Raw genomic sequence first — 27714 nt, 5'->3', positions numbered from 1 at the left:
TAAGATAATGTTCAAGTCTAGCTGTTATCTAGTCTTGGTGTGATGGGAAAATATAGGGCTTATCTAAAATCTGGCTGGAGTAGTCTGTGAGGCCGGACCATCTCAGCCAGCAACCATGAAGCTGCTCTGCATGCAAAACTCTGAGGAAACTGCAACAGAGGCACTCTGTTGGATCACCTGGGCCACCTATTTTCATTGTGTCTGGTATGCTGTGGGATGGTCTGTATGTCAAATGTGTTGCTGATTGGTCAATGAATAAATCACTGATTGGCCAGTGGCCAGGCAGGAAGTATAGGCGGGACTAACAGAGAGGAGAATGGAGAGAACAGGAAGCTGGGAGGAGGACACTGCCAGCCGCCATGAGGACAAGGAAGATGTAAAGTACCGGTAAGCCACAAGCCACGTGGCAAGGTATAGATTAATAGAAATGGGTTAATTTAAGCTGTAAAAACAGTTACCAAAAAGCCTGCCATGGCCATACAGTTTGTAACCAATATAAGTCTCTGTGTTTACTTGGTTGGGTCTCAGCGGCTGTAGGACTAGCAGGTAAGAGAAATTTGTCCTGACTGTGGGCCAGGCAGGAAAACTCTAGCTACACTGGTGCCCTTGCTCTGAAAACACATAAAGATTTATATATATACATATGTGTGTGTGTGTGTATGTATGTATGTATGTATATGTATGTATGTATGTGTATGTATATGTGTATACATATACATATATATATATATCTGCATTAACACAAGTATGGAATGTGCACTATGTGCAAATCAGTTAAAGATGGCTTTTTGTTCTATGTCTGAGCAGGTAAAAGGCATCTCTCAACTTTATAAGTCTGTTTGGACTGCATAACCAAACTGTAATATAAATCTCTATCTATGCCTTATAAAAGGATAGCATGTAATAATAAGTCATGAGGACCCGTAGCCAACAAGATTTATCATTTCTCTTCTCATTTCTGAGCTGTTTCCATGCAGAGGGAATCAGTTTACACATCACCTATCCTGTGTTCTTTATTGGCTTCCTCCCCCATGTCTGTAGCCAAGATACTCAGTCAAATCCCTTGGTCAAATCTGACCTCTATTAACCTGAAAAGAATTTACAGCTTTTTGTTTCCTTTGGTAACAAAAGCATAATCTCTTTCCCCAATGTTATACATTTTTTGACCTCCATTTTGAAGTTAAGACATTTAAACATATATAGGTTGGTTTAATTTAGCAGTTTCCATAATCCAATGTCTTTCAACAGCTATTGTTCACTCATCAGCAATCAAAAAATTTAAAGTCAATAAGACACCATACAGGATCCAGACTGTATTTTTTATCTTCACATGGATTATCCTTTTTATATTATTTTATTTTCTCTTTAAAGACATTTTCTTATTATTTATGAACTACTTTTTCTATGACTGCCTATACCTATCTTTTTTAATCCCACACACATTTTCTTAAACACATTGTAACCTGTTTAGAGGGTTTCTGTCCCATCTGGATCTGTCTTTACTGAGCGTCTGTAGCATTCTCTGATGACATGAGACAAATCTTAAACTGCTGTGTCAGCCACCAGGGCAGCTCAGCTTAGTGAATGATGCTGGCTCCAATCTGCAGGCAGTCTCTGTACATAGAGCCTACCTGAGACACCTCGATCACCAGGAAACCGCTTTTGACTCTGGTTTCTGAACCTTTTTTTTTAAAGCATTCTCTGGCTTTATGTGGATATACATGGCTGGATGTTGGGCACCATATGTAATGAGTCTTTCTCTGTCCTACCAGCCAGATCCCAAATCACAATGCAGAGGCATTATTAATTATGAAAGATCGACCAATAACTTAGGCTTGTTTCTAACTAGCTCTTATAACTTAAATTAACCCATTTTTATTAATTTACTTTCTGCCGTATAGCTTTATTACCTTGTCTCCGTAGTACCCATCCTGCTTACTCTGTGTCTCTTGGCATCTCCACCTTATTCTTCCCAGCATCCTCTCTGCCAGGAAATTCTTCCTAGCTATTGGCCACTTGGCTTTTTTTATTAAACCAGTCAGAGTGACACATCTTCACAGTGTACAAAAAGATTATTCCACAGCAGCAGTTAATGAGAGGCAAGTGTCTAGTGTCCAATGGGTAAGGTTATGAATGGTGATCATGCATTTGACCCAGGAGGAATGTACAATCGGGACTCCTCAAAACAGACAGAGTGTTATTCAGTAGCTGATATGCAATTAGGATGGCCCAGATTGTCCCATGATATTTGCAGGACCATTATGGGTAACCTCTTCAAGTTTCTGGCCACTTTTTACAGTACTCATCCATATGATTATAGAGAAAACAGGCATTTAGGTAAGCCCTGGTGAAAGAGAAATGGATAAGGGAGTTACAGGGGACTGAATTAACCTCTGACAGCCGATATAGTGTAATTTCCTAACCCCATGAGGTTAGAGGTAGAGGTCTTTTGAACATTGACTATGCATACATAAGAGCTACCCCAAACAGGTATAAAAAGGAAGAAATAGAGGAATAGAGAGAAAGTTTATATATAAAAGATTTTTGGGTCATTTGTTTGATGTGAGTCTTTAGCTGTCCTACCTGCCAGCTCCCAAATCATAGAGACTTAATTATTAATTATGAAAGCTTGGCTGGCAGCTTAGGCTTGTTTCTAATTAGTTCTTATAACTTAAATTAACCCATATCTTTTAATCTACATTCTTTTATGTGGCTCAGTTACTTTTACTTCGTAATACCCATGCTGCTTGCTCTATGTCCCCTGGTGTCTCCACCCTTCCCAGTATCCTCTCTGCCTGGATATCCTGCCTAGCCATTGGCCATTCAGCTTTTTATTAAGCCAATCATAATGACATATCTTTATACAGTGTAATCAAATATCTTGCAAATTTCTTTGTGCAGTCACATTGTCACCATTGAAAATCAAGCATGTCAATTTTTGCCATTGAACTGTACTGAGGCCAAGTTGTTTATAATAACAGAGCAAGGTTGTACTAAAATCTGAGTCTGTGGAGGAAGACAAGAAAGGTCACTGTAGTTGGACTTTCTTGTTGGCTGCCAGCCCCAAATAATGACATGGAGACTTATTATTAATTATGAAAGCTAGGCCTTTAGGTTAGGCATGTTCCCAACTAGCTCTTATAACTTAAATTAACCTGTATCTATTAATCTATGTTCTGCCACATGGCTTTTATCTCTCTGTCATTCTGTATGTCTGTCTTGCTCCACATCTTGCTGGGGTCTGTTTTGCACCTAGGTTCTTTCCAAGTTCCTCTTTCCCCAGAAGTCCCACCCAACCTCTTCCAGCCTATCTATTGGCCACTCATCTCTTTATTAAACCAATCAGAAGGCACCTTGGCAAAGACATATCTTCACAGTATATAAAAGTATTATCCCACAACAGGTGACAAAATCAACTCCACCAGAGGGAGTTTCTATAAGCTCCAAGTGTGAGCTGAAAGCAAGAGAGAAACCCAGGAGGGCATATAGAAGCTGTGAAACCTTCCAAAGCAGAGCTGAGAGACAGGAGGGATAAGGTCACAGAGGCCCATAAAGGCTTAAGCTGCAAGACTTAGAAGACATCTCCTAGGGGGAGAAGGCAAAGAAAGAGAGGTTGATTCTACCATAAGTAGAGGGGCAAGTGTCTTAAAAAGTAGAGAATTGCCCACATGGTGATGCTCCAGAGGGTGTAGGAGGCTCCAGGAGCAGAGAGGGGACACTTTCCAGGTAGGTGAAGAGATATGGATGGTTAGAGCAGTTGGGGGGAAGGGGCAACTGATGGGTAGCAGAAGCCAGCAGAAATAAAAATTCCATACACACCTTAAGAGAGTCAAATCAGCAACTTGAGTCAAGTTGAAATGTTGAGATATGAGCATGACTGAAAGGTAAGTATCGCATCCTATACCAGTGGTACCTGAATAGAGAGAACTTGCAGACCCTTGTATGTTAGAAGATGGGACAGGTGGTGAGGAGAGAAGACAGTAAAAGTTTATTCAAAGATTAATTTCTTTGATTTGCATTTAAGAAGTTTGACTGTGGCCAGAGGTACATTCTTGTATATGAATGCATGGAAGTGTAGCTTTAATACCTTTTTAAACAAGCATTGTTTTAAATCCCATCTTTTGTAAACTGAACCCAGTGTCCAGAAAGTCCAGCGATAGATTCTGAGCTCTGGCCACCAAAGCAGCCATAGCAAGCAGAGTTAGCAGTGATGGCTGGTGGCTGGCAGTGGCAGAGAGAGCAAAAACAAAACCAACAAACACAAAACACAGGAAGTTCACACACTCAAAGAGCTCTTACAACCTACATTAGCCCATATTTCTTATCTAAGTCCTACCACGTGGCTCATGGCTTGTTACCTCATTTTCTACACATCCTGCATCCTCTGCCTTGTGACTCCCACAACTCCACTCTTCTTCCTAGCATCCTCTTAGTCAGGCTCTCATACCTAATCTCTTCCTACCTCCCTATAGGCCAGTCAGCTCTTCTTTATTAACCAATGAGAGTAATACATATTTACAATGTGCCAAGATTGTTCCGCTGCAGACCAGTCAGAAACAAAACATTTAGTGGCCACCATCATTCATACATTCAACTAAGCCTGAGCAATTTCCATCACAACACCCATGTTTACAATGAAACCTATGGATACACCAGAAAACTGATCCATCTGCACACAGAAAACAGACAGAACTTCCAAACAACTAGAATCCAGTTGGCAGGCTACATCTTGTCTTTTACTCTGGATGGGAGTAAAAGGGTTTTGTAATTGGATGATATCAGAATTTTCCCAAGGGCCTGCCCTGAGAAAGTTCCTCCCAGGGTCCTGAGGAAGATGTTACATCTGACATGGTGTTATCTGAGGGGAAGGAATCTATATACACCATGCTCTTTCATCCGTTTACTTTATTTCTCTAAGACAAAGTTCTACCTATACAGCTTCAGTTCTGTTCTGACACTCAGTTCCTCTCTGTCCCTTCTATTTCTGTCCTCTCATTGCCTAATAGTAAGATCCTATGCTTTCAACCTTATCTTAGTCCTCTGTTCCTTTGTCCTCTGTAGTGGGTAGCCATTCCAGCTTTGATCTGGAAGTTCCAACCCCCATTGAGGCTTCGGCAACTGTCACGCCTACAAGGTGGGGCGGCGCCTGGGGACCCGAGATCTGGATGGGCGAGTGCTCTCAGTTCCTGGACCCCAGACGGAGACGTTGACTGAGCAGAGCTCCAGAGAACACCGCTGGACTGCAATACACCTTCCCCAGACCCCGCGACCTACCTATTCCTTCATTTGTAAGTTACCCACTAAATAAATCTTCCTTTTAACTACGTGGAGTGGCCTTAATAATTTCACCAATAGTCCTCCATCTTTCCTTCCTTGCTCCTTACCCCCGACTCTGAGAAACTCTACCTTTTTCTCTTCTCTCTGGCCAAGCAGCTCTGCCTGCATCAGTAATTCTGCTCCAGTCTTTACTGCACCTGGTTATGCAAGAAGCCCTATTGTCCTGAGTCAATAGCTCTGCAATGCTACTAGGCCTGAAGGCAAGGGATGGTCTGAAGTTCATTTGCACAAGAAACAAAGCTATGCATCTATAGTCTGCCTGTCTCCTAGGCCCTGCAGGGGTGTTACCTAGTGGATCAGCAGGAGGTCTCAGAAGCTTAACTGTCCTATGGCCTAGTAGTATGTGAGGACACAAGAATTTCATAGCAGAAGATAGCCAATATATAGTAAAAGCTAAATAACACCAAATATTCCTTGATAAATGGCTTCCTCTTGAAGGAATCCTTGGTCAATCAAAGTATAGCTTATTATATACAGCTGAATCTCTATAATATATTCTTGCAACCCACTGCAATTCCCCTTTTCTTGTATAGTTAAAAAAAGAATGTTTAATTCTCTCTAGGGCAAGAAATGATGTGAATAAATATTAATTTGGAGATGACTGGAAAAATGATAAGTAATGGTCAGTTAATATTGATATATGATCAATATTTGTATCAATACATATTTATAATCTATAAAATATACTTATAATCAATAATCTATATAGATGGCAAGCTGAGAATTAGTTTAATCATCTAATAGGTATATTTGTATATAATTAGACTATCTCTGTCCCAAGAAGGGGAGCAGAGGAATAACATAAAAATCTATCATTGGCTAGTATGTCATAATATGGTCAAATGTGTCTAAATACTATGATTCTGACTTATCAAAAAGAAATGGTTAGTTTGGAACATTGACTCTATTAATCTCTAGTAGTGATAAATTTGGTTAAACTGTATTTTAAAGAGGCATTCTTAGATAAAATTACCTGAATTAGTCATGAGCATCTGTGAGACCAAAGCTGCAGTTGAAGCTTACCTAATTTAAATTTGTAATCAATGTAATATTAAACCATTAGCTGTGAGAGGACAGTAATAACCTGTGTCAGGGTGTACATAGCAAGACTTACTTATAGAACAATTGTGAAAAGTACATGAGGGGAATATCTGGTAGTATATACATTTCAGGATCATGGGTAGAATTATACAATAGAAAATTTTAAGGGCAGCTTAGCCCCTGGGCTTGAGAGTACTGTTCAGAAAGAAGGGTAAGTGACAAAGGAGTTGTAGAAATCATCCATGGTTAATTCCTGCTGATATGGGGGCAAAGCTGAGGGTCTTGAAGGCTGGAATTCAGTGGAAACCCAGCAAAAACAGACTGTTTTAGGCTTTGTGAGATGTGTAGCAGGATTTCCTGTCTTGTAGGCTGGAGGGCAGGGTGCAGGGTTGAGCTGGACTGCACATCCGTGTGGGCTGGAGGATGAGATGCAGACCTGCAGCTGGACAGCGTGTCTGTGATCCAGAGAATGACAGCCTGTAACTCTTTAAATTAGAATTTCTGCTGGGAACAAATATATATATTAATGGTAGAACATGCAGCAGAAGAGTTTTAAAGATGAAGAGTTTTAAAGAGAAAACATTTTCTCTTAGGTGTACCTATGGAATATTAAATGCATGGTTTTAGCAGATGAGAGAAAGGGATACCAGGCCAGGGAGAAGGAAAGCTTCCCCTTCCTCCAGAGAAAAAGGAAAATTTGTAAGTGGGAAACATAAATTGTAGTCATGTTACATTCCTCCTGGTCCTTCTTGGCTTGTGAGTGTTGGTGAATTTTGATCTCCTAAATCTTATAAGAACCTTGTTAAAAGACAAAATCTTTAGACATATTAGCAATATGATAACAGTGGTGAATTTTGTCAGAGCAAAATTATGAATCCTTGGAGTCTTAACAAAACAGCAGGATAGCTAGAGAATAAAGTCTGAAATGTTTCATATATATATATATATATATATATATTATATATATAATATATATCAAATCTTGTTTATCATTTTATCAAAATTAATAAAATACATTTAGAACAGAATTATTATTTTTAATCATATTTCTACAGGTTTTGATATCATTGATGAACTCTGTTCATCAATAGGACCTGGAATTATATCAATTTATTTATAAATTCAAAGCCCAATAATTATCTATGAGTGATTAGCAGCCTGTAATCAGGCTGGCAACTTTAGAGCACCTCTATCCTGCAGTAGCCTGGTCATATGGTGTGATCAGGTGACCCAGGATCCATAAAGGCAAGTCAGTGTCCTGTAAAAACATGTAAGCATATCCTCTTCCTGACATGAAAATATCAGGACCTTTTCAAATACCAGTGAGAAGGTCCTAGAGGCTTAGGTGTAACTCTGTGGCTTGGCCTGGGGGTAATAAGGAATGCCTGTAGTGGGAGATGTGAGAAGTTAAGCACCAGTTCTTAAGAGCTCTTGAAGTATATGTAAGGCCTTTGTCCAATTATGAGCTCTAAGCATTCCTAAAATTGAAAAGCAGTGGAATAAATGGTTTATTACTTCTTATTTTATAGCCATAAATCATAAGAACATAGGCCTCGTGGGTGAACTTCCATAGGGAGAGAATTTGTAATTGTTGGACAGACATGAGAAAGTGTCAGTATATCCTGTAGACCTATCTGCCAATCTATAGACTCACAAGTTTTATATAGTTTGATATAAATATAATAGCTGTGCAATAAATGTATTGAAACATATGTACATATATACATACATACATGTACATATATATTATTGGATTGGGGGACTTTGAGGGGACTATAATTGACAGTTCTGATAGTTAATCTGTACATATGATGAGGAACCCTGCCCAATAAAATGAGTACTGGATAAGCAGAGCATGCAACTCCTACTCTGTATGTCTGCTTTGGCCTCAATTGTGGCAGGGTTAGAAGGCAAGCTAAAGGCAAAATGCTGACAATCTTTAGGGTGAGGAGGTATGGTAAAGAAGCAATCTTATAAATCTATGACAATTATATTCTGATTTCTAAGGATGGCCATGAGAGATGGCAAGTCAGAGTGTGAAATTCCCCTTGGCGTCAATAAATTTTATTTAATTTTTAAAGGTCTTGTAACTGTCTATTAGCCTGATTTTTTTCTAAATAACAAATATTGAGGTGGTTCAAGTGCTGGTGAGAGGCTTTATATGTCCCATACATAAGTTTTTTCCCCACCAGACAGGTAGCAGCTACAATTCTCTCAGCATTGAAAGGTCATTGTTTAACTCAGATAGGAGCATCAGATCTCTAAGTAATGGGGTCAGCAGTGGACAATGGCCCCCAGGATAAATTTTGATACCCTAGGCCATGTCTTTCATTTATAATTTCTGAAATAATAGGCTTAGTTATGGCTTGGATTTGTTTACCCAAGTTCTTTTAAATTTAAAACCCATCTATAGCATTTTAGCTGATATTAGTCCATAACAGAGATTAAAGATACATCCATTTGTTACAGCATGTCTCTTCCTCATAGTATGTTAGGTATGGAGGATGACATATGGGCAGAATATGCCATAATTTTCTCCATCTAACCATCTTAATATTCCTGAGCTTCTGGCTACATTGTTAGTTTGACCTAGGCCTATAAGAGACAAAGGAGAAAGGAATGATGTTTATCTAGAGAGGGGTTTTGAGTGTCCCATACCCAATGATCCACCTGGGAAGCTGGTAAGGGAAAGGGTGTGCCAGATTGTGTGAGTTTGGAGGAGAAGGAGGAGGGGGATGTCTGGTGAACCTGGGGTCAAACAGATGGGAGAGCAAAAGACATAGAGACTCCTACTTTAGCTAGGAAGTCCCTTACCAGCAAGGGGATGGGACAGGGTGGCATCACTAGGAAGGAGTGGGTAAGGGTAATACCCCTCAAAATACAGCTAAGTGGTATGGTTTGGTGAAGCTGGTAAAGCTATCCCCTTACTTCAACAACAGAGGAATGAGAAGGAGAGGCAGGACCCTAAAACTCCATCAGGACTGAAAAAGTGGCCCTGGTATCCAGAAGGAAGGAGATGAATAGCCCTGATACTGTGATGACTACCTGAGGCTCCCCCTGTCAGAGACTGTGGTGGTTCGGTCAAGGGCCTCCTGGCCTCCTCAGTCATCCATGGCCAGACCTATGAGGTCGGCTGGTGGGTGATCTAGGCTTAATATCCTCATGCCACAAAGGACATGAGGACAGTCAGGTACCCAATGTTTTGGGTTTTTTTGTTTGTTTGTTCGTTTTGTTTTGATGGCACTGTGGGCATAGGTGGAATAGTTTGTGAGGATTTGGAGAGGCCCAGGCACAATTACTCTCCTGACAGACCCAGAGGATCTCAGGCTTTGGGAGCCTGGGCAACTGCTATGGCTGGCTGAAAGGCCTTAGCCAGATGATGGGGACCCCATAATGATGATTCCACATGGATTATGATAATGCTGCTAAGCTGACAAACACCACCCAATGATTGGCTTTGGACTACAAACTGCTCAGGACAATTTCAAGGTGGCTAGCTGAGATGATCCAACCTCACAGACTACTCTAGCCAGGACTTGAGACAAGCCCTGTACTTTCCCATTATGCAGAGACTGGACAACAAATGATACAGCTACCTCTCCCAGGACTTGACAATTACCCCAATTTTTTTCTTTTCAATATCCCCTAAAGATACCATCACCCCCAGGGAGTAAATTTAAGAACATGATGCCCACATTCCCAAGAGGTAGGGTGGGTGGTTTTTGGTCATTCAATGGGTTATAGATATTTGTCATTGTTTAGGGTGGTTGGTTACAAGTTATTATTGGTAATGGTCAGGAAAAAAGCTGAACAAAGGAGATTAGATTCAGGATCTCAATCTAAAAAGAAAAAAAGGGGGTATATAGAAATGATAGGATAAAAGTGTAGATTATTGAATCTACTCTGAAAAGAAAAAAGGGGATATAAATATGATAGGATAAAAAGGTAGATTATTGAATCTACTTCTAAACCAAAAAAGCAACTACTAGTTTTAAATATTTTACATTGATATGGATTTTTGTATACTGAAAAAAGTTGAGATTATTTTTGTTAGAACATACTCGACATACATTTCTAATTATGTTCAAGGTATAGCTCATTTAACAATGTAATACAAATTTCTAGTCCTTGAAAGTTATTATTACCAACTATTTAGGATAATAAGGAATGTAGGTTAGTAGTCACCTATTACAATCAAACTTGTAGTCATATTAGGTATGTTTTCAAGGTCAAACAGAGATATATTTTAGACAGGTCATCTTGAAACACTTCAGAGATCTGCAGAATATAGCATTTAAGATGTTTTAAAAACATAGGTTCTTTTATATGACAATGAAACATGTTTGCTCTTGGCAGCACCAATCTACTTCAGATGGACATTGAAGAAACCCCACATGGAATTTACTTTCTTTGTGGCAAAAGTAAGCCACTGAGCAAGAAAATGCCCTTGCCTTGACTGCTGACAAAATGCTGTCCAAATTGGACAAGCAGGATACAAAAGAAAGTGAAAACTGAACTTTGCCAAGACAAGGTATGACAGCCCTTCAGAAAATTCTGCTTCACAGAAAAGTCTAACCAATATGCTAGGACTGTAGTCTGAAGATGGATGCCCCAATATTGCAAAGGAATCTTGGATGACTGTCCAGGCAGCCAGCTGTTTCTGTCATTTCTCACAGTTTTTGGAAGTTGCTTGCTTGCACTTCCTGCTTATTCAGGTAATATTTCCTTCTTGAGTCTCTGATAGAGTTGAAGACTTTATAGTTATAGTTTTAGTTTTCCTTGTTACCAGATTCAGAAAAGAAATCCACTAAAGAGGTATAAAGTGTATAGCGTTGAGAGACATTAAAAGAGAGTTTTGATAATGCAAGTTAGAATAGAATGTGAATTAGTTAAAACCCTTTGGACTCACCAAGATAGGATAGATAGTGGAATATTTTCTCTGAATTTGTTAAATGTTAATGGACTGGGCATTGTTAATATAATTATTGCTTGTATATATTATATATAGTTATTGTATTTATTGTATATAGTTTCTCTTATATTAGTTATAACCTTCTTTTCTATTTTAGACAAAAAGGGAATATGTGGTGATATTTTGTTTGTCCTTTAACAAATAAAGCTTGCCTGGAGATCAGAGTGCAGAGCTAGCCACTAGATGCCAGGCAGTGGTGGCACACACCTTTAATCCCAGCACTTGAAAGGAGGAAACGGAAAGTGATATGGCTGGGTGGAGAGGGGAAGTGATAAGGCAGGGTGCAGACAGGAGCTCAGCCTTTTCAATCTGAGGATTCCTAGAGGGAAGAAGTCTTACTAGCGGCTGCTCTGGTCCTCTGATCTTTCTTCCTTCACTCTGATATCTGACTCTGGGTTTTTATTAATAATACCAATCAGAATTTGTGCTACAAGCCATCCTCCAGATCCCCATGCCTCAGACCAAAAAACAACTATGCAAATTTCTGGGGGTAGCAGGTTAATGCTGTCTTTGGATCCTTGGTCTTGCCAAGATAGCAAGGCTTTCTATGTGACTACTACAGCAGAGAAACCATGAAAATGGACTGAGATAGAAAACCAAGCCTTTCAGGACTTGAGAATGCCCTAATACAATACCCAGTTCAGGCCTTACCTGATGTCACAAAACTGCTCCATCCTCCTTTTCATTCATGAGTTCTGAGGGATTACCAAAGGTATGCTTACCCAGACCTTTGGATCGTATCAGAGGCCTGAAGAATACCTATCCAAATGCTTGGCTTCTGGGTGGTCACCCTGACTGTGTCATAGCTGCTACCAGCCCTGTTGGTAAAGGAGGCTGACAGGCTCACCTTAGACCAGGACTTACCCCTTATGGAGATCCTGTTCCAGGGATCAAATGCCTGATGGATGTCAAATGGCCACATTTCCCAATACTAGAGCCTGTTTCTCCATCAGCTCCATGTTCAGAGCCTCAGCCCAGCAACAGTGATGCCAGACAGTGACCTGAAAGTACTCTTTGTTTGTTTGTTTGTTTTTATTTTTTTCGAGACAGGGTTTCTCTGTGTAGTTTTGGACCTGTCCTGGATCTCGCTCTGTAGACCAGGCTGGCCTCAAACTCACAGAGATCCACCTGGCTCTGCCTCCCGAGTGCTGGGATTAAAGGCGTGCAGCACCACTGCCCAGCCTGAAAGTACTCTTAAAGAATTGAGAGGATCCATTGGACATCTTCCTCAGATTAGCTTCCCAGACTTCCACCTCCACCCAAACATCCCCTTGCCTGAGGCAGACATTGGCTTGTTTACATGTGGAAGCAGCCTCATAATGAATAGGGTTCAAGGGGCAAGAGCTTCTGTGACCACCAGAAAGGATATCATTTTGGCCCAGGGCCTGCCTCTGGGCACCTTCACACAAAAGGCTGAGCTGATTGTTCTTGCCTGGGCTTTGCTTGGGAAAGGGTAATTGGGTAAACATCTTCAAAGACAGCAGGTATTCCTTCACCAGTCTTCATGCCAATGCCACAATCTATAGGGTAAGGGGGCTCCTAGTTGTGGAAGAAAAACCATCAAAAACAAAAAGGAAAGTCTAGCTCTCCTCGAGGCTATCTGGCTCCCCAAGGAAATAACAGTCATACACTGCAGGGATCATCAAAAGGCTGACATTGACAGACCAAGGGGCCCTAGCAGGCTGCCGAACTCTGCATTGAGCTGTGCACTGTTCTGCCCATAACCTTTTCTGACCTAGTGTTCCCCCTCAGCCAACATACACAGAGAGAGAAGACAGTGCTCATTCCTAGGGAACACAAAAGAACCCTGTGCAATGGTGGACCCTGCTGGACTACAGGATCATTCTTCCCACAGCCCTCAGACATCTCCTTGTGGACCAACTACACCAGAGGACCCACCTAGGTGCCACCAAACTGACTGGGTCACTATCTTTTAAATAACAGATCTGCCAGGTTCAAAAACTAACCACCTAGCCAGTCTTTCTCTGCCTCTCATACAGTCAGGTCAACCCTAAACAAGGATTCAAAGGTACTGGTATGCAGGCCATTCTCTGTTACGAGATATTTGATTACACTGTGAAAAGATATGTCACTGTGACATTGGTTTAGTAAAAAGCTAAATAGCTAATAGATAGGCAGGAGGTCTAGGTGGGACTTCTTGACAGAAAGAGCTCTGGGAAGAAGAGTCACCAGCTGGACACAGAGGGAACCAGACATGCAGGAGGAGAGGTAAAAGCCAGGAGCCATGTGGCAGCATAAAGATTAATAAAAATGGATTAACTTGTTATAAGAGCTATTTAGAAAGAAACCTAAGCTATACGCTGAACTTTCATAATTAATAATAGGTCTCCATGTCATTTTTTTTTTAAAGCTGAAATCCCAAAGAAAATCTGTCTACAAATGGTACCCCAAATGGGGCTACATATATCCACATAAGGACTGAGAAAAGTTGTTTTTTGAAGTTCAGAACATGGAGTCAAGCATGGTTTCCTAGTGACCACAGTCTTCTGGGTAGGCTCAGTGATGTTCAGGGATATGGCTACTGGCCATTGCCTGTGGACTGGAGCCAGCTGGCAGCAGCATGTGCCAGCACCATGAGCTAAGCTGAGCTGCATGGCACTTGACTTGTCTCATGTATGGGAGGCCAGCTGGGAGACCAGCTCCCACATTCTATCCCAGGGTACTCTTGAGGAGTGAGGGATAAGAGATTTAGATAGAAGGATAGAGGGGAGAAAAACAGAAATACAGGATCGGCTCAAGATGGCCTGGATCCTCTCCACTGGTCCCTCCTGTTTCTTCTAAAGGGCTATTTATAGGAATGCCAAGGGGTGGAGCAAAAGACCTCTCCCTAGCTCAGCCAAATGTAGACCCTTCCAACCACCTAGAAACCATGCACATGGTCAAGCAATCATCTAATGCAGTTCTGCTGGGTAACGCAAGCTCAGATCTCACTAGAAAATATTTGTGGGCCTCCACACTCATGCAATCAGAGAGCATTGTTGATGCTCAATAAAGACAGATTCAGATGGAAAAAAAAACCTCTAAACAAATTACAGTGTGTTTTAAAAATGTATGTAGGCTTAAAAAAAGAAAAGAAAATGGGTATAGACAGTCATGAAAAAATAAATAGTTTATAAATAATAAGATAGTCTTTAAAGAAAGAATAAAATATTATAAAAAGGATAAGACCTGTAAAGATGGAAAACATACAGAGAGTCTGGATCCTATATGGTGTCTTGTTGACTTTAAATTTTTTGATTGGTGATGTGTGAACAATAGCTGCTGAGAGACATTGGATTATGGAAACTGCTAAATTAAACCAACCTATATATTTTAAAATGCCTTAATTTCAAAATGGAAGTCAAAAAATATGTTGAGTTGGGGAAGAGGTTATGCTTTTGTTTCACAGAAAACAAAAGGCTGTTTGTAGGCATATTTTTCTTTGGGCTGCCAGCTCTCTCACAGACACACACACACACACACACACACACACACACACACACACACACACACACACACACAGAGAGAGAGAGAGAGAGAGAGAGAGAGAGAGAGAGAGAGAGAGAGAGACTTTAAAGGGGAATTATAGTGAAATAATTTTTTTGTGCACTGTGAAGATGTATCAACCTGATCAGTTTAATAAAGAGCTGAACATCCAATAGCTAGGGAGGATTTCCAGGCACAGAGGATGCTGGGAAGAAGGGTAGAGATTCCAGGAGATGCAGAACAAGCAGGATGGGTGGTATAGAGATGAGGTCATAAAGCCACAAGGCAGAAAGTAAATTAATAGAAATGGGTTACTTTAAGTTATAAGAGCTAGTTAAAAGCAAGTCTAAGCTATCAGTGGAGTTTTCATAATTAATAATAAGCTTCCATGTCATTATTGGGGAGCTGACAATCCTGAGAAAGAAGTCCAACAACAAATGGCACCCCACATTGGGTGCCATATGTAGGTGGAGTTTTCTTTGGGCTGCCAGCTCATAAAAATGACACAAAGACTTATTATTAATTATGAAAGCTTGTCCTATAGCTTAGGATTGTCCCATTTGCTTGTATACCCTAAGTTAACCCAATTCTATTCATCTATGTGTTGCCATGTGACTCGTGGCTTTTAATTCTCCTCCTGCATTTCTTGCTCTCCTAGTGTACACTTGCAACTCTTCTTTACTTCTTCCCAGAGCTCTTTCTATCTGGAAGTCCTTCCTAGACCTCCTGACTAGCTATTGGCCATTTAGCTTCTTATTAAACAGATCACAGTGACACATCTTTACACAGTGTAAAGTAATACTCCACAGCAGCTGTGGATTAATTCAAGGTTGATAAAGATCAGATTTGATCAGGGGAGACCCCTGAAAATCCTGGCTACAGATATAAAGAAATAAACCTAAGAAAACTACAAGACAGGTGGCTATATTTTACCTGCTTAAACATAAAACAAAACAAAAAAAAAATCATCTTTGAATGGCTTGTGTACAATGCACAACCCATACTTGTGTTAATACTGATGTGTATGTTACCTTTGAAAGTTTGTGTGTTTCCAGAGCAAGGGGACCAAACACCAATGAAAATGGGTGGCCCAAGTGATCCAGCCTCTCAGAGTTCCTCTGGTGCAGTTTCCTCAGAACTCTGTATCCAGAAAAATTTCAAAGATGCCAGCTAAGATGGCCCAGCCTCACAAACTATTCTAGCCAAGACTTCAGATGAGCGCTGCACTTTCCCATTACATAGAGACTGGACAACAAATGATACAGCTAGCTCTCCCAGAACTTGACCATTATCCCAATTTTTTCAGGGTCCCCTAAAAATGCCATCACCCCCAGACAATGGGAAGCAGTCTAGAGAATAGGACATCCACATTTCCGAGAGGTGGGGTCGATGGTTTTTGGTCATTCAGTGGGTTATGGATGTTTGTCATTATTTAGGGAAGTTGGTTACAAGTTGTTATTGGTCATGATCAGGAAAGACTCTGAACAAAGGAAATTAGATGCAAGTATCGCTTTCTGAAGGAAAAATGGAGAATATAGTATAGAAATGACGTGATAAAAGGTTAGATTGTTTAGTCTACTTTTTAACAACCTAGCCTCAAATATTTTACATTGATATGGATTTTTGTATATTCATACAAATTTAAGGTTACTTTTGTTATACTGTATTATATGTTTCTGTGTCTTGTTTAAGGTATTGTAAAAATTTAATTTAAAAATGTAAAGTTCTAGTCCTGGAAAAACTATTTAGAATAATAAAGATATACAGGTTAGTAGTTAGTCATCTATAACAATCAAAATTATTGTCATGTTAGATATATTTTCAAGGTCAACTAGAAATGTATTTTAAATAGCTAGATGGTCTTCAAACGCTTCAGAGACCTACAGAATATAGAATTTAAAATGTTTTAATAACATAAGGCTTTCATGACAATGAGACACATCTGCTCCTGGCTGCATCAATCTACTTCAGGGAAGATGATGATCATCGAAGATCCTCCATATGGAGTTTTCTTTCTTTGTGGCAAAAGTTAGTCACTAGGCAAGAAACTGCCCTTGCCTCGACTGTTGATAGTATGCTGTCCAAATTGGACAAGCAGGACACAAAAGAAAGTGAATGTTAAACTTTGCCAAGACAAGGCAGGACAGGCCTTCAAAATTTCTGCTTCACAGAAAAATCTGTTAGATATTCTAGGCCTGTAGGCTGAAGATGGATGCCCCAATATTATTGAAGAACTCTGGGTGATTGTCCAGGTAGCCAGCTGTTTCTGTCATTTCTATGGTTGTGGAATTCGTTTGCTCTGTACTTCCTGTTTACTCAGGTAATATTATATCCTTCTCAGATCTCTGATGGAGTTGAAGACTAGATAGTTATAGTTACAGTTTTTCTTGTTAGTTCAGAAAAGAAACTCACAAAAGAAGTGTAAAGTATATAAGGTGGGAAAACATAAAATCTTAAGTTGTTTATCTAAAAAGATATTTTAAGATGGTAATACAAGTTCTGACAAAAATGATTTAAGTATAAAACTTCGGGGTAAGATAGGATAGATAATGGAATATTTTCTCTGAATTTACCTAAAGTAAATGGACTGGACATTATATTCTTACCTGATAATTGTTCTTATTGTATATAGTTTTTTACTATGTTAGAGTTAAAACTTTTCCCTTTCTATTTAGACAAAAAGGGTGAAATGTTGTGAGATATCTGATTACACTGTGTAAAGATGTGTAGATGTAAATCTGAACGGTCTTATTAAATAAGAAACACAGAGCCAAATGCAGAGTTAAAAGCCCAGAGATCGAGCAGCAGCCAAGAGCTAAGACTGCCTTCTTACCCCCTCACTGTCACTGCCGTCCTTCCCCTGAGAAAGAGACCTACTTCTTGTGCATCTGTATTTTTATTGACTTTATGTTCTGCCTTCTCATTGGTTGTAAACCCAACCATATGACCTCGTCACTGCCTGTCTATACAGACCTCCAGGTCTCTATGGTTGGTATTGAGATTAAAGGCGTGTGTCTCCAAGCTGGCTATGTCCTTGAACACACAGACTCTTCCTGCCATGTGATCAGATTAAGGGCATGTGCTACCACAGCCAGACTTCTGCTAAATGGCTTGCTACTAGCTCTGACCCCCAGGCAACTTTATTTATTAATATACAAATAAAATCACATTTCAGCACAAATAAAATGTCACCATAAAGATGTATCACTGTGATTAGTTTAATAAAAAGCTAAATGGTCCATAGATAGACATAAAAGATTGTAACACATCTTTGCATCATCAAACAAATATTTCACAAGCACAAACAAATGTAACACATCTTGAACTAATATTCCACAACACCTACAGGAAATAATTCCCAGGTTCCGGTTGTCTATCAATCAGCTCAGATAAATGATTTTCTTTCACATCATCTATAGCCCAACTGTTCAGCAAAGCAGCCCAACCACCTACCCCTGGTCTGCCGTCCAGTTAGCTGGATTTCCTATAAGGTAGGACTCACCTCCTGTGAAATTATTTTTGGGAGGCCACTTCCTGTGCTACCTAGATTAAAGGACTCTATTTTAGAAGAAATTGCCAGTAAGTCTTGTAACAGGTCTTTCTTTGGACTGCCAGCTCCCAAATAATGACACAAGATTTATTAATTATGGAAGTTTTACCTTATCTTAGGCTTATTCCCAACCAGCTCTTAAAACTTAAATTAACCCTTTTATATTAATCTATGTTCTGCCACATGGCTTGTTACCTCTCCTTCATACTGTTATATCCAACTTCCTCTTTGTCTCACTGGTGAATCCCCATGCCTCACATTCTTCCCAGAGTTTGTATCTCTGTTTAGAAATCCCGCCTATCCTCTCCTGCCTAGCTATTGGCCATTCAGCTCTTTATTAAACTAAGGTGCCTTAGGCAGGTGAGGTCAAACAGAGACATCTTCACAGAGTATGATCAAATATCCCACAACAAAGTCTCTTTATAGTGTCTGCAGCCTCCAACAGGTTTAAGGTGTGGTTCATTTTAACATCCAAGACAACCTCCTAATTCCCTCCTCAAGTCCTTGCTGGAGATCTGGTATATATCAAAAATTCCAAAAAGAAGGCTTAACCCCTACATGAAGGGGACTTTACATCTCACCATACCAACCATCATCAAGGTAGATGGAATTCTAGCCTGGATCCATCATTCCTGAGTCAAGCTAGCCCCAGACCAAAATCAAGAATGGACCACCACTCCCCAACAAGACACTGTCAAGCAAGACTCCCAATCATAAGACTCTTGAAACTTGACCATGTCATGTCCTTTGTTCTGACTCATCTCTTTCACCATTGGGTAGGTCTTTACTGAACCTATCTCCAAGAACACAGTCTTATTCAAGGCCAGCCTCAAGTTTCTGCCTCTGAAGTGTAACAGGAAATACTAGATGAGCACTGAAAATTAGGAAAGGCAGATTTTTATCTATGTCCAGGCCAACCTACTGACATCAGGTGTGAAGACTCAGTTGAATTCTGCCCTACTGGCCTGTGTCACTATAGCCATATAACTGGTGGTGTTGGGGGGGGGGGACCAAATGATAATAGCCTCCTCCCAGTTTGGAAGCTGCATTTGTTGCTATGAAGACAGCCTATAAAGTTCTCCTCAAAGGCAAAACCTGTGATTCAGTTAATCCTCCCCTTGGTGTTCATGTCTCTGTGGGAAAACTGCAGGGCAATCTGATAGCCAGAAGGAAACTGCCTTTAGGTGAGCTTTTGGGAGAAATATGTCTTGAGGTAGCTCTGAGCCCTTATGACCAAGCTCTAGATAAGGCCCGATGCTCCCAGCAATCCTGCCCTGCCTTTTAAACATACCAAAGTATAAAATAAAGTTGGTTTCCTTTGTCTATATAAGGAACTCAGAGAGTGCATGTGAGTCCCTGCCCAAGAGGTCATTGCTCTTCTCCTCCAGGATCTCCAAGTTTTAGCATTTGCTGCACTGGATGTGGCATCTATCAAGATGAGGCAGTTATGTCATTGTCTTAGTGTTTCTATTGCTGTGACAAAACACCATGACCCAAAAGCAGCTTGGGGAGGAAAGGATTTATTTGATTTATACTTTCATATTACTGTTCATATTGAAGGAAGTCAGGACAGGAACTCGAGCAGGGCAGGAACCTGGAGGCAGGAGCTGATGCAGAGGCCATGGAGGGGTGCTGCTTCCTGGCTAGCTCTGCATGGCTTGCTCAGCTTGCTTTCTTATAGAACCCAGGACCACCAGCCCAGGGACGGCACCACCCACTATGGGCTGGACCCTCCCCCATGGATCACTAATTGAGAAAATGCCCTACAGCTGGATCTCATGGAGGCATTTCCTCAACTGACTCTAGTCTATGTCAAGTTCACACAAAACTATCCAGCATAGTTATCTTCATTTGGATACAACAGGTCCTTAACTATTTCAGGGGAGTTGTGTCCACCTGGAACCTCTGATTGTACATTACAGAATATAATGAAGGAGCTTTGCTCACCCATTAACCAATGGTTGCCTCCAGGGCCAATTGTCTCTATAGCCAATGTAGGAGACCCACTTTTTGCCTCTCCCACAGCACCCGACTTCATCCCTCTCTTTACCTCTACCCCATTCTGAATAAATCAAATACAGTTCCCCACAATCTCTGAGTCTTGTTTCCCATGTCAGAAGAAATACACCAGCTGCTTAATCCTTCTCAGCCCAGATTTGCTGGAGATTGCTGGCTGTGAATTCCAAACTGCCTCACTATGCAGGGCTAGAGATCAAAATACCAATTGTTACAAATGACAGCAAGTCCACCTGTCCTGTCTCTGCCCTGCAGTTAACCTTAGGAAGATATAATAGTTTTTCATGCTTTATAACATGACTCTAATTTCCAAAAATCTCCCTTCTCAGAATCCTGCAGTATACTTTCACCCTCAGCCTGTCTGATTCAAAAGCCTACTTGGCACTGCAAGGATCCTGGTTAGCCTGTACTCTGTACTTACAATAATGCTTGGCCTCTGACAGACTACAGGAGTCTAACCTTGTGTGTTACTATCCATGTTTTCTCAAGGTATATGCTTACAATGGCCCAAGGGGGCTCAGAGCACATTCCCTCCTGGCTTCCAGCTCCACCATATGCTGGAGGCTCTCTCCTCAGAAGACTTAGCCCAGATCAAACAGCAGCCCTAATGATTATCTCAAGAAGTGAGGTTGGAATATCCCAGATGACCCACAAATCCTACTGACTTCCCTTGAAATGCTTCTCAATCAGGTTGAAATCTTTGGCTGAGACAGTTCTACAGAATTGGGGGGAGGAGCTAGATGTACTGTTCATGCTTTGGTGAGATCTATGTGTATCCTTAGGAAAAGCTAGCGGTTTCTATGCAAATATATCAGTCCTTATTAAAAACACCTTACAAAATGGTCTAAGAAAATCTAAGTAAACACCAAAAGAAAAGAGGCCAACAGTTCCTGGTTTGGTTGGAATCCACGGCTGACTACCTTAAATACGGGTCTCAAAGTCTCCTTGTTCTTCTCCTCCTAGGACTGGCAATTGGGCTTTGTTTAATCAACTGGTTCTTAAACTTCATCAAACAACGAATAGCCTTTGTCAGATTAACACTCATAAGGGCCCAGCACAACTCCATGCCACTGGAAGATAACAAGTCAGCGCTTTGACTCTCCTAAAACCAGTGGAGAATAAACTAACCAAGGAAATCCCATTTTGTGTGCCTCACACAACCACCCACCCCAGCCTGGCTAACCACATCTTGCTTAGAAAACATTCTAGTCTCGCCATACCTGTAGTTTCAGGAAGACCATAGTTCTAATCAACTAGAGCATTTGGAATCTTTTAACAGGAACTGTAGAAACTTCAGCCACTCAGCCTTGGTCTAATGCAATTGTAGTTCGGGCTTTATAAGCCCCATCCCGCCTCTCTCTGGGGTTGAAGGGTCTCTTTGGTATGAGCATGCTCTCAACTGCCTACAAATAAAAGACTCTTAATCAATTGTTGAATGGCATTCTTCTGTGTCTCTTTTGGGCAGGACAGACTGGATGGAGCTCCTGGTGAAGAAGCATCCTCTTGGTCTTTGGGAGGAGAAGGCAACGTGAGTGCATGACCTCTGGGCTAGAGAAGATATACCCTGGTATAAAGGCGGTCCAGGTCCATACACACATACACACACACACACACACACACACACACACACACACGATCACAGTTAACGCTGACAGGATACCACTGTACCAAAACAGGGGCCTGAGTACAGATCATTGGAATCTCCTCAAAATAGGTCACACTCTCACAGCATAAGGCAACACAAGACAAGTCAGCTGAAAATCCCAGCCTGCGCACTTACCAGAGCCCCTCCCGAGTAGATATGCCACCTCTATCTTGTCATGGGTCAGGACCACAACTGAAAATAGAAGGATGAAGACTCTCAAGAGATACCCTTATTGGTTGTTGAAAATTTTATTAACAAAACCCATTTGTTTACGGGGAGGGTACAGGCAAGGGTGAGTAAACTCCACGGTCTCACCCCAGCACTGAATATGGAGAGGGACAGTGACAACGGGAAGTCAGAGGCCCTTTAATAAGGGCAAAAGGAAGCCAAAAAGTAGATGGGCAGAGGGATAAAACTAAGGAGCGGTGGAAGAAACGGATGAATGGAGGAACAGAAAGCGGGCGACGCAGGGCCACTCCCCTAACTGGAATGCAGGGCTGAGGGGCTCTGGGCTGGTGGAGCTCAGCGGTCGGCACTAGATCGCAAGTCGGTAGTGAGTGGGTCGTGCTGGATGGTCTGGTGCAGCATCAGGGCAAGTAAGCCTGCTCGGTTGGTCATGGCTGTGCGAACATTTCGTTCCTGCTCAAACAGCTCGTCCAGCTTGTACCACTGCCAAGGAAGTGGAAGGATGCGTGAGAAGCGGCCCCGGAGCCCAGGCTGCCTGGTCACACCCGGTGTTAAAACCTACCACCCGAACACGCTCCAAGTCCACTTCTGCACGCCGAAGCTTCTCCCAGCAATAATGGCGATTGCACTGGCGCTTGGGCAGGCGGCAGAAGTCACCTGTGAGCTCAAAGACATCCCGTACAAGTGGACACCCGCAGACCTCATCAGCTGGCACCTGCAGAGACACCGAGGGCAGAGGCGATGAGCTAAGAGGAGGAACGGAGAATTGAAGGAGTGTGAATAGGAGGAGACAAAAGGGGAGAAACTGGAGATGATTAACAGGGAAGAGAGGAAGTGGGAGTTGATGGGAAGAAAGAAGGGAGGGAGAGAGAAAGGAACACATGGATGGATGTGAGACATGAGGCGGGGCGGGGCAGGATGCAGGGAACTGAAGGAAAGCCTTACTTTGGGGTCCCGTGAGTGCTCAGGACATAGCACCTGGAGCCGCTTACAGTACGTTTTGCTCTGGGGATTGTAGACATCGCAGAAGAGTCGGGTAGCCCTGGTAGAAGTTAGCAGGAGAGCAGCCTTGAGTAGCTCCTTGGCCACTTCAGAGGCCCATACCCACATACCCATTTCCAGCCCCAATTCCACACATAACCCCAGTTCTAACCCCAGCCTTCACTACCCTTCTCTTAACTCCACGTGGCACCCTTACTCACCCTTCAATGCGTGTGGGGTACATGGACCCAAAGGATGTCTGGCTCTCATACTGGAAGGATGAGCACAAACAAAAGGACTTTGGGTGCCCTCTCAAGATACCACACAACAAACCTGTGGGCCCTGTGGGCCCACTGACATCCCCACCCTCTCCCCTCCCTTAGAACGGCCCCTGACCTTGGCATAGCAACGCTCCATGTGGCGCAAGGCAACGCGTGGGTTGATGGGATGCCCACAGGAGACGCAGAAGATCTGCAGATCTGTATCATCACTGTCGTTCTCATTGTTCTGTAGAGGGTGAAAAGAAAGATGAGGCCAGGCAGGACAAGGGACGGGCTCCTGCCTGGCCATACTGTTTCTTTACCTCCTCGTCCTCACGCACAGCCTGCTGCTTAGCTCGAAGAATGATGGCCTCGAGCTCGTGGAATCTGCGCTCCATTTCTTGGAGACGGGTGCGGGCACTCTGCTGCTCACGGCGGATGCGTTCTAGTAGCTTCTTGCCGTGCTCTTCGGCAATGCAGGGGCTTTGCTGCCACTGCTGGATGCGCTGGGGGAGGATCTCATAGATTCGGCTGCCGGGGGACAGTGAAGCGCAGGCAGAGAAACACCGAAAGCAGTGAGTGGGGTGATCAAGGGACAGTGAAGGGACAGACGTGACTGACGGGGAGGGGGAGGGGCAGACGGTGACCGAACAGTGGGTTCGTGTGGCCAGGTGGGGGTTTGACTGACAGTACACAGACAACTAACTGTAGATGTCTGGAGGGGAAGCTCTGGCCATGCCTACTCTTTACTTTCTGACTCCCTTCGGTGCCCCAGGAAAGACTCACTTGGCTGCCAGCTTCATGCCACAGTCATCGGAACAGTACTTGGAAGCAGGCTGGGCGGCCCGCACACAGCCAGGCCCCAGGCACTGCGGCAGGGATGCAGGGTCCTTGGTGTCAGCCCTCTCTGGGTGTTTCCATTTGTCTTTGTGTTTCTGCTTCTGTCGATGCCGTTTGTACCGCTCCTCCTTCTATGGGGCAAGACATGTCGTGTCAAGTTGCAACAGAGGTCAGCCTCGGACCTTCTCTGCCTCTGCACGCCAGCTTTCCGGCCCTTTCCCCATCGGGCCCTTGCCTTCTCCCTCCCTGCCCCATCCTCTCCCTGTAACGCCCGTTTTACCCTCTCCATCACCTTCTTCTCAGACTTCTTCTCTCGACGCTTCACATGCTTCACTTTTACCGCCCGTTTCCTCAGGGCCGGATCCAGGAACGGGGACTCTTCGGCGTCACTCATCCAGGGCTGCAAGCAGGGCATGCGCTGACCACCTGACCGACTCACGACACCACCACCTACCTCCTCATTTCCCAAAGCAGCCTTGTGTGCCCTCTGCCTCCTCTTTCCCGTCCTGTAACTTCGCCCTCTCCCCTTGCTCCCCGACCACAGGATGCCCCTGCTACTCACTAGGCCGTGATCATCAAAGGCCCCAGCACAGAAGTCCTGGTACAGATCAGGGTCCAGTGCTAGGTCCTCATCGGAAAGTGGTTCAGGCGTTGCTGTAGCCTCCGGTAGCTCCTTAGCCACGGATGACAACACTGTCCCCTCATCTTCACGGATACGCCCCAGCTTCTGAGATGGCTGTGGCTGCTGTTGAGTGGGTGGTGGCCGGCGGGGCCTTGGCAGGGCCTCTGAGGGCGTCACCGGCGAGAGCTGCGGGGCAGAATCTCAGGACTGGCCCTGACCGCCCTGCCCGCATGCCCTGCCCCGCCCTGGGGGGCTGGACTCACCGAGGAAGGGAAGTACTTGTACGATTCCTGTGCGCAGGAGGAAGGCCTAGGTCAGCCCCAGGAAAATGGGAGGGTCACCCTGTCCTAGCCCCGACTACTTACTCATCCTTGCCTGGTCTCACCAAAAGTAGTTCTATCCCTCCCCATCACCACAAAGATATGCTTGGTTCTAGCTGTTGTGCCCTGGCATGTCTGACCACGTAGAAATATACAGTCCCTGCCAGCTGGCGATGGCATGTGGCATTCACCTGAACATGCTGGGCCCCCTCCCGCTCGGCTGGACATAGTCAGGCTCCACCCCTCCCGCACTCTCTCTTTTGTAGCTCCGGCAGCCCTACTTGGGCCTCCCAGGCATGCTCTCCCACCCGATCCCGCCCAGCCCTGTCCATGCTCACCCGTGCCCGCAGTTGACACTGGCGAAGCCGGCACTTCTGCCGGATCTTGTTGGGGCCCCCGAACTTCTTCATGTCACGGCAGAAGTCACAGTGGCCACAGTCTTCCGTGCGCCGGCATGCCTCGCACTCGCCGCACATTCGGGCCGACCGTTTGATCTGTTGCTGCTGCTGCTGCTGCTGCTGCTGCTGCTGCTGCTGCTGCTGCTGCTGGTGATGCTAGGGGAGCGATGCCCAGGGGAGAGATCAGGAACCGAAAGGGGGCCCAAAGCGGAACTTCACCTTCCCCAACCACCGCAGTCACTCACCTGGCTGGGTGTAGCCACCAAAGGCTGTGGAGAAGATTTGTGGGGCGAAGCGGAGCCCCGAGCAAGCACGGTCCCAACCCCTGTCCCTGACCCTGCCCGGCGCTGCAGTTCTGGATCTGAAGCAGGCCTCTTGCGCCCTCCTCCCTCATCCCGGGGCTCACTGCCGTCCCGCTCACTGCCATCCCGCTCCCGGGACTTTTTGTGCCGATAACGAATCTCCAGCTTCGGGTCCTTCTCTGTGAGGCAAAGAGTGGGACCAAAGTGGGTTTGCAGGAAGGATCTGAATGATCCCAGAAGCTCTTTCTCTGTTCCCACCCTACCTACTTGTCTGGCTCATGCTATAGGAGAAAGTTCCCCCTTCCTTTAGGATCCTCCATTACTGCTCACATGGGGGCTGGCATTCCAATCCACCAGAGACCAACAATCACTCTGTCCACAGAGGACACCAAGATTACCCAGGATCCCTCCCCTTATGGCTCCTCTTCATCTCGCGGAGCCCACCTGCCTTCCCTGCCCATGCACAGGCCTCACCTCGGCACTCCCGACAGTACCATTCCCGGATGGCCTTGGCCATCTTCTCAGTGATCCGGATGCAGTCCCCATGGAACCACTCATTGCAGTTGTCACATCCACTGCATGTAATGGAGCAAGCGGTAGAGGCATGAGGGGTTTGCTCCATCAGCGTTCCCCAACCCTGCCAGGCGGCAGCCCACCTGCCTCTCCCTAGCTCACATCATGAAGCAATTGATGTCCGGTTTGCGGCAGATGCAGTAGATGGGAGCGTTCTCCCCATTCTCAGACTTGCTGTCCTCCCCGGCATCTGGAGGTTCCAGGTCTGAACCGTCTCCTTCCTGCGAGACCCACCGCCCCCAATGAGGACTCCTTAATTCGCCCTTACCGCTCCACCACGGCTCACCACAGATTCCTCCTGGGTCTTTGGACTTCCTTCCCCTCACAGCTTCCAGTTCGCCTCTCCATCATAGTTCCCCCAGACCCTCATCTCTCAACCCGGGGCCTCGTGACTTACACTTCTCTCCATCCCTCTGCCCCAGACCTCCCTCCCATCACACACCCCACTGACAAGCATCCTGTCACTCTAACTGCTCGTCACACGCACTCACCACCCTGTCTCCTTCAAGAGTTCTGCCCGGATACCACTTCATTTATTCTGCTGTCGTCCCATCCCGGCTTCCCACAAGTCTCCATAACTTAGCTCACAGACCCCACCCCCCACCCCACCCCCGATGACGGCTCTCCAGAGCCTGTGTAAATACTCATGGCCAAGTCCTTCCTCTCTCCCTGACCAAGGGACCTCAGGTGAAGCTTTCCTACAAAACTGCCGTCTTGGAGTCCACTCAAGTTCCACTACGGACCCCCTACAAACGGCTCAGCAAAGAACTCACAGATGGTTCCCCTCCAACCCCATCTCACACCTTTCCCCATCGGCCCCCAGCCCCGGCACCCCAGCTCGCCTGCCAACAGGCAGCCGCCGCCAACCCCACCGCCCTCTGCCTCGGAGCCCCGTTCCGAGCGGGTACTCACCATTTCTCCGCTCACAGCGCACCCGCTCCGGATCCCTGGCAGCAACCCGCGAACCTGAACCAGCCCCTCGGCGGCGGCGTCCGCGGCGGTGGCAAAGGCGCCCACAACCACTTCCGCTCCTGGTCCCGCCCCCGCGGCACCGCACTCTTACTCCGCACGCCCCGGACGAGCGCTTAGCAGCCAACAAATAGGTCGCCCACCTAGAGCCGCCAATGTCGCCCAGGCGCCGCCATCTTAACCAGCGAGTCCGTAAGGTAGCCGACACCGTACGTT

General features: G+C 44.3%; 1 protein-coding gene and 1 long non-coding RNA gene across 6 annotated transcripts in view; one reads left to right on the top strand and one right to left on the bottom strand.

Annotated features, from left to right (window-relative positions):
• Nucleotides 1-21980, top strand: part of LOC128112971 (uncharacterized) — a 24976-nt gene extending 2996 nt beyond the window's left edge. The window contains exons 3-4 of one of the 2 annotated variants that reach the window (XR_008219253.1): nucleotides 5062-5288; nucleotides 21868-21980. This is a non-coding gene — a long non-coding RNA (uncharacterized LOC128112971). Of the gene's footprint in view, nucleotides 1-5061; nucleotides 5289-10734; nucleotides 14292-21867 lie in introns of those variants that run through there. The other variant, XR_008219252.1, reaches the window with a different exon arrangement.
• Nucleotides 17614-27714, bottom strand: Cxxc1 (CXXC finger protein 1). 4 transcript variants are annotated; one of them, XR_008219251.1, is made up of 16 exons: nucleotides 27442-27714; nucleotides 26632-26750; nucleotides 26431-26531; nucleotides 25900-26135; nucleotides 25595-25810; nucleotides 25200-25226; nucleotides 24877-25122; nucleotides 24595-24714; nucleotides 24261-24445; nucleotides 23798-24005; nucleotides 23611-23721; nucleotides 23436-23485; nucleotides 23179-23275; nucleotides 22796-22948; nucleotides 21623-22716; nucleotides 17614-20591 (listed from the first exon to the last, which is right to left on the bottom strand). XR_008219251.1 is itself a non-coding variant. In XM_052742509.1 (15 exons), exons 1-15 carry the CDS (start codon nucleotides 27442-27444, stop codon nucleotides 22570-22572), a joined length of 2007 nt encoding a protein of 668 aa, XP_052598469.1. In that variant the 5' UTR covers nucleotides 27445-27713; the 3' UTR covers nucleotides 22272-22569. The 4 variants fall into 4 exon arrangements, 1 of the variants encoding a protein (XP_052598469.1); XR_008219249.1 differs by having other exon boundaries at nucleotides 17614-21950; nucleotides 22183-22716; XR_008219250.1 differs by having other exon boundaries at nucleotides 17614-21910; nucleotides 22183-22716.

The sequence above is a fragment of the Peromyscus californicus genome, unplaced genomic scaffold (genome assembly GCF_007827085.1).
Source record: "Peromyscus californicus insignis strain IS unplaced genomic scaffold, ASM782708v3 Scaffold_17__1_contigs__length_78620276, whole genome shotgun sequence".
Taxonomy (NCBI): Eukaryota; Metazoa; Chordata; class Mammalia; order Rodentia; family Cricetidae; genus Peromyscus; species Peromyscus californicus.
The sequence above is the reverse complement of the archived record's forward strand: the minus strand, read 5'-3'. Positions and strand labels throughout refer to the sequence as shown.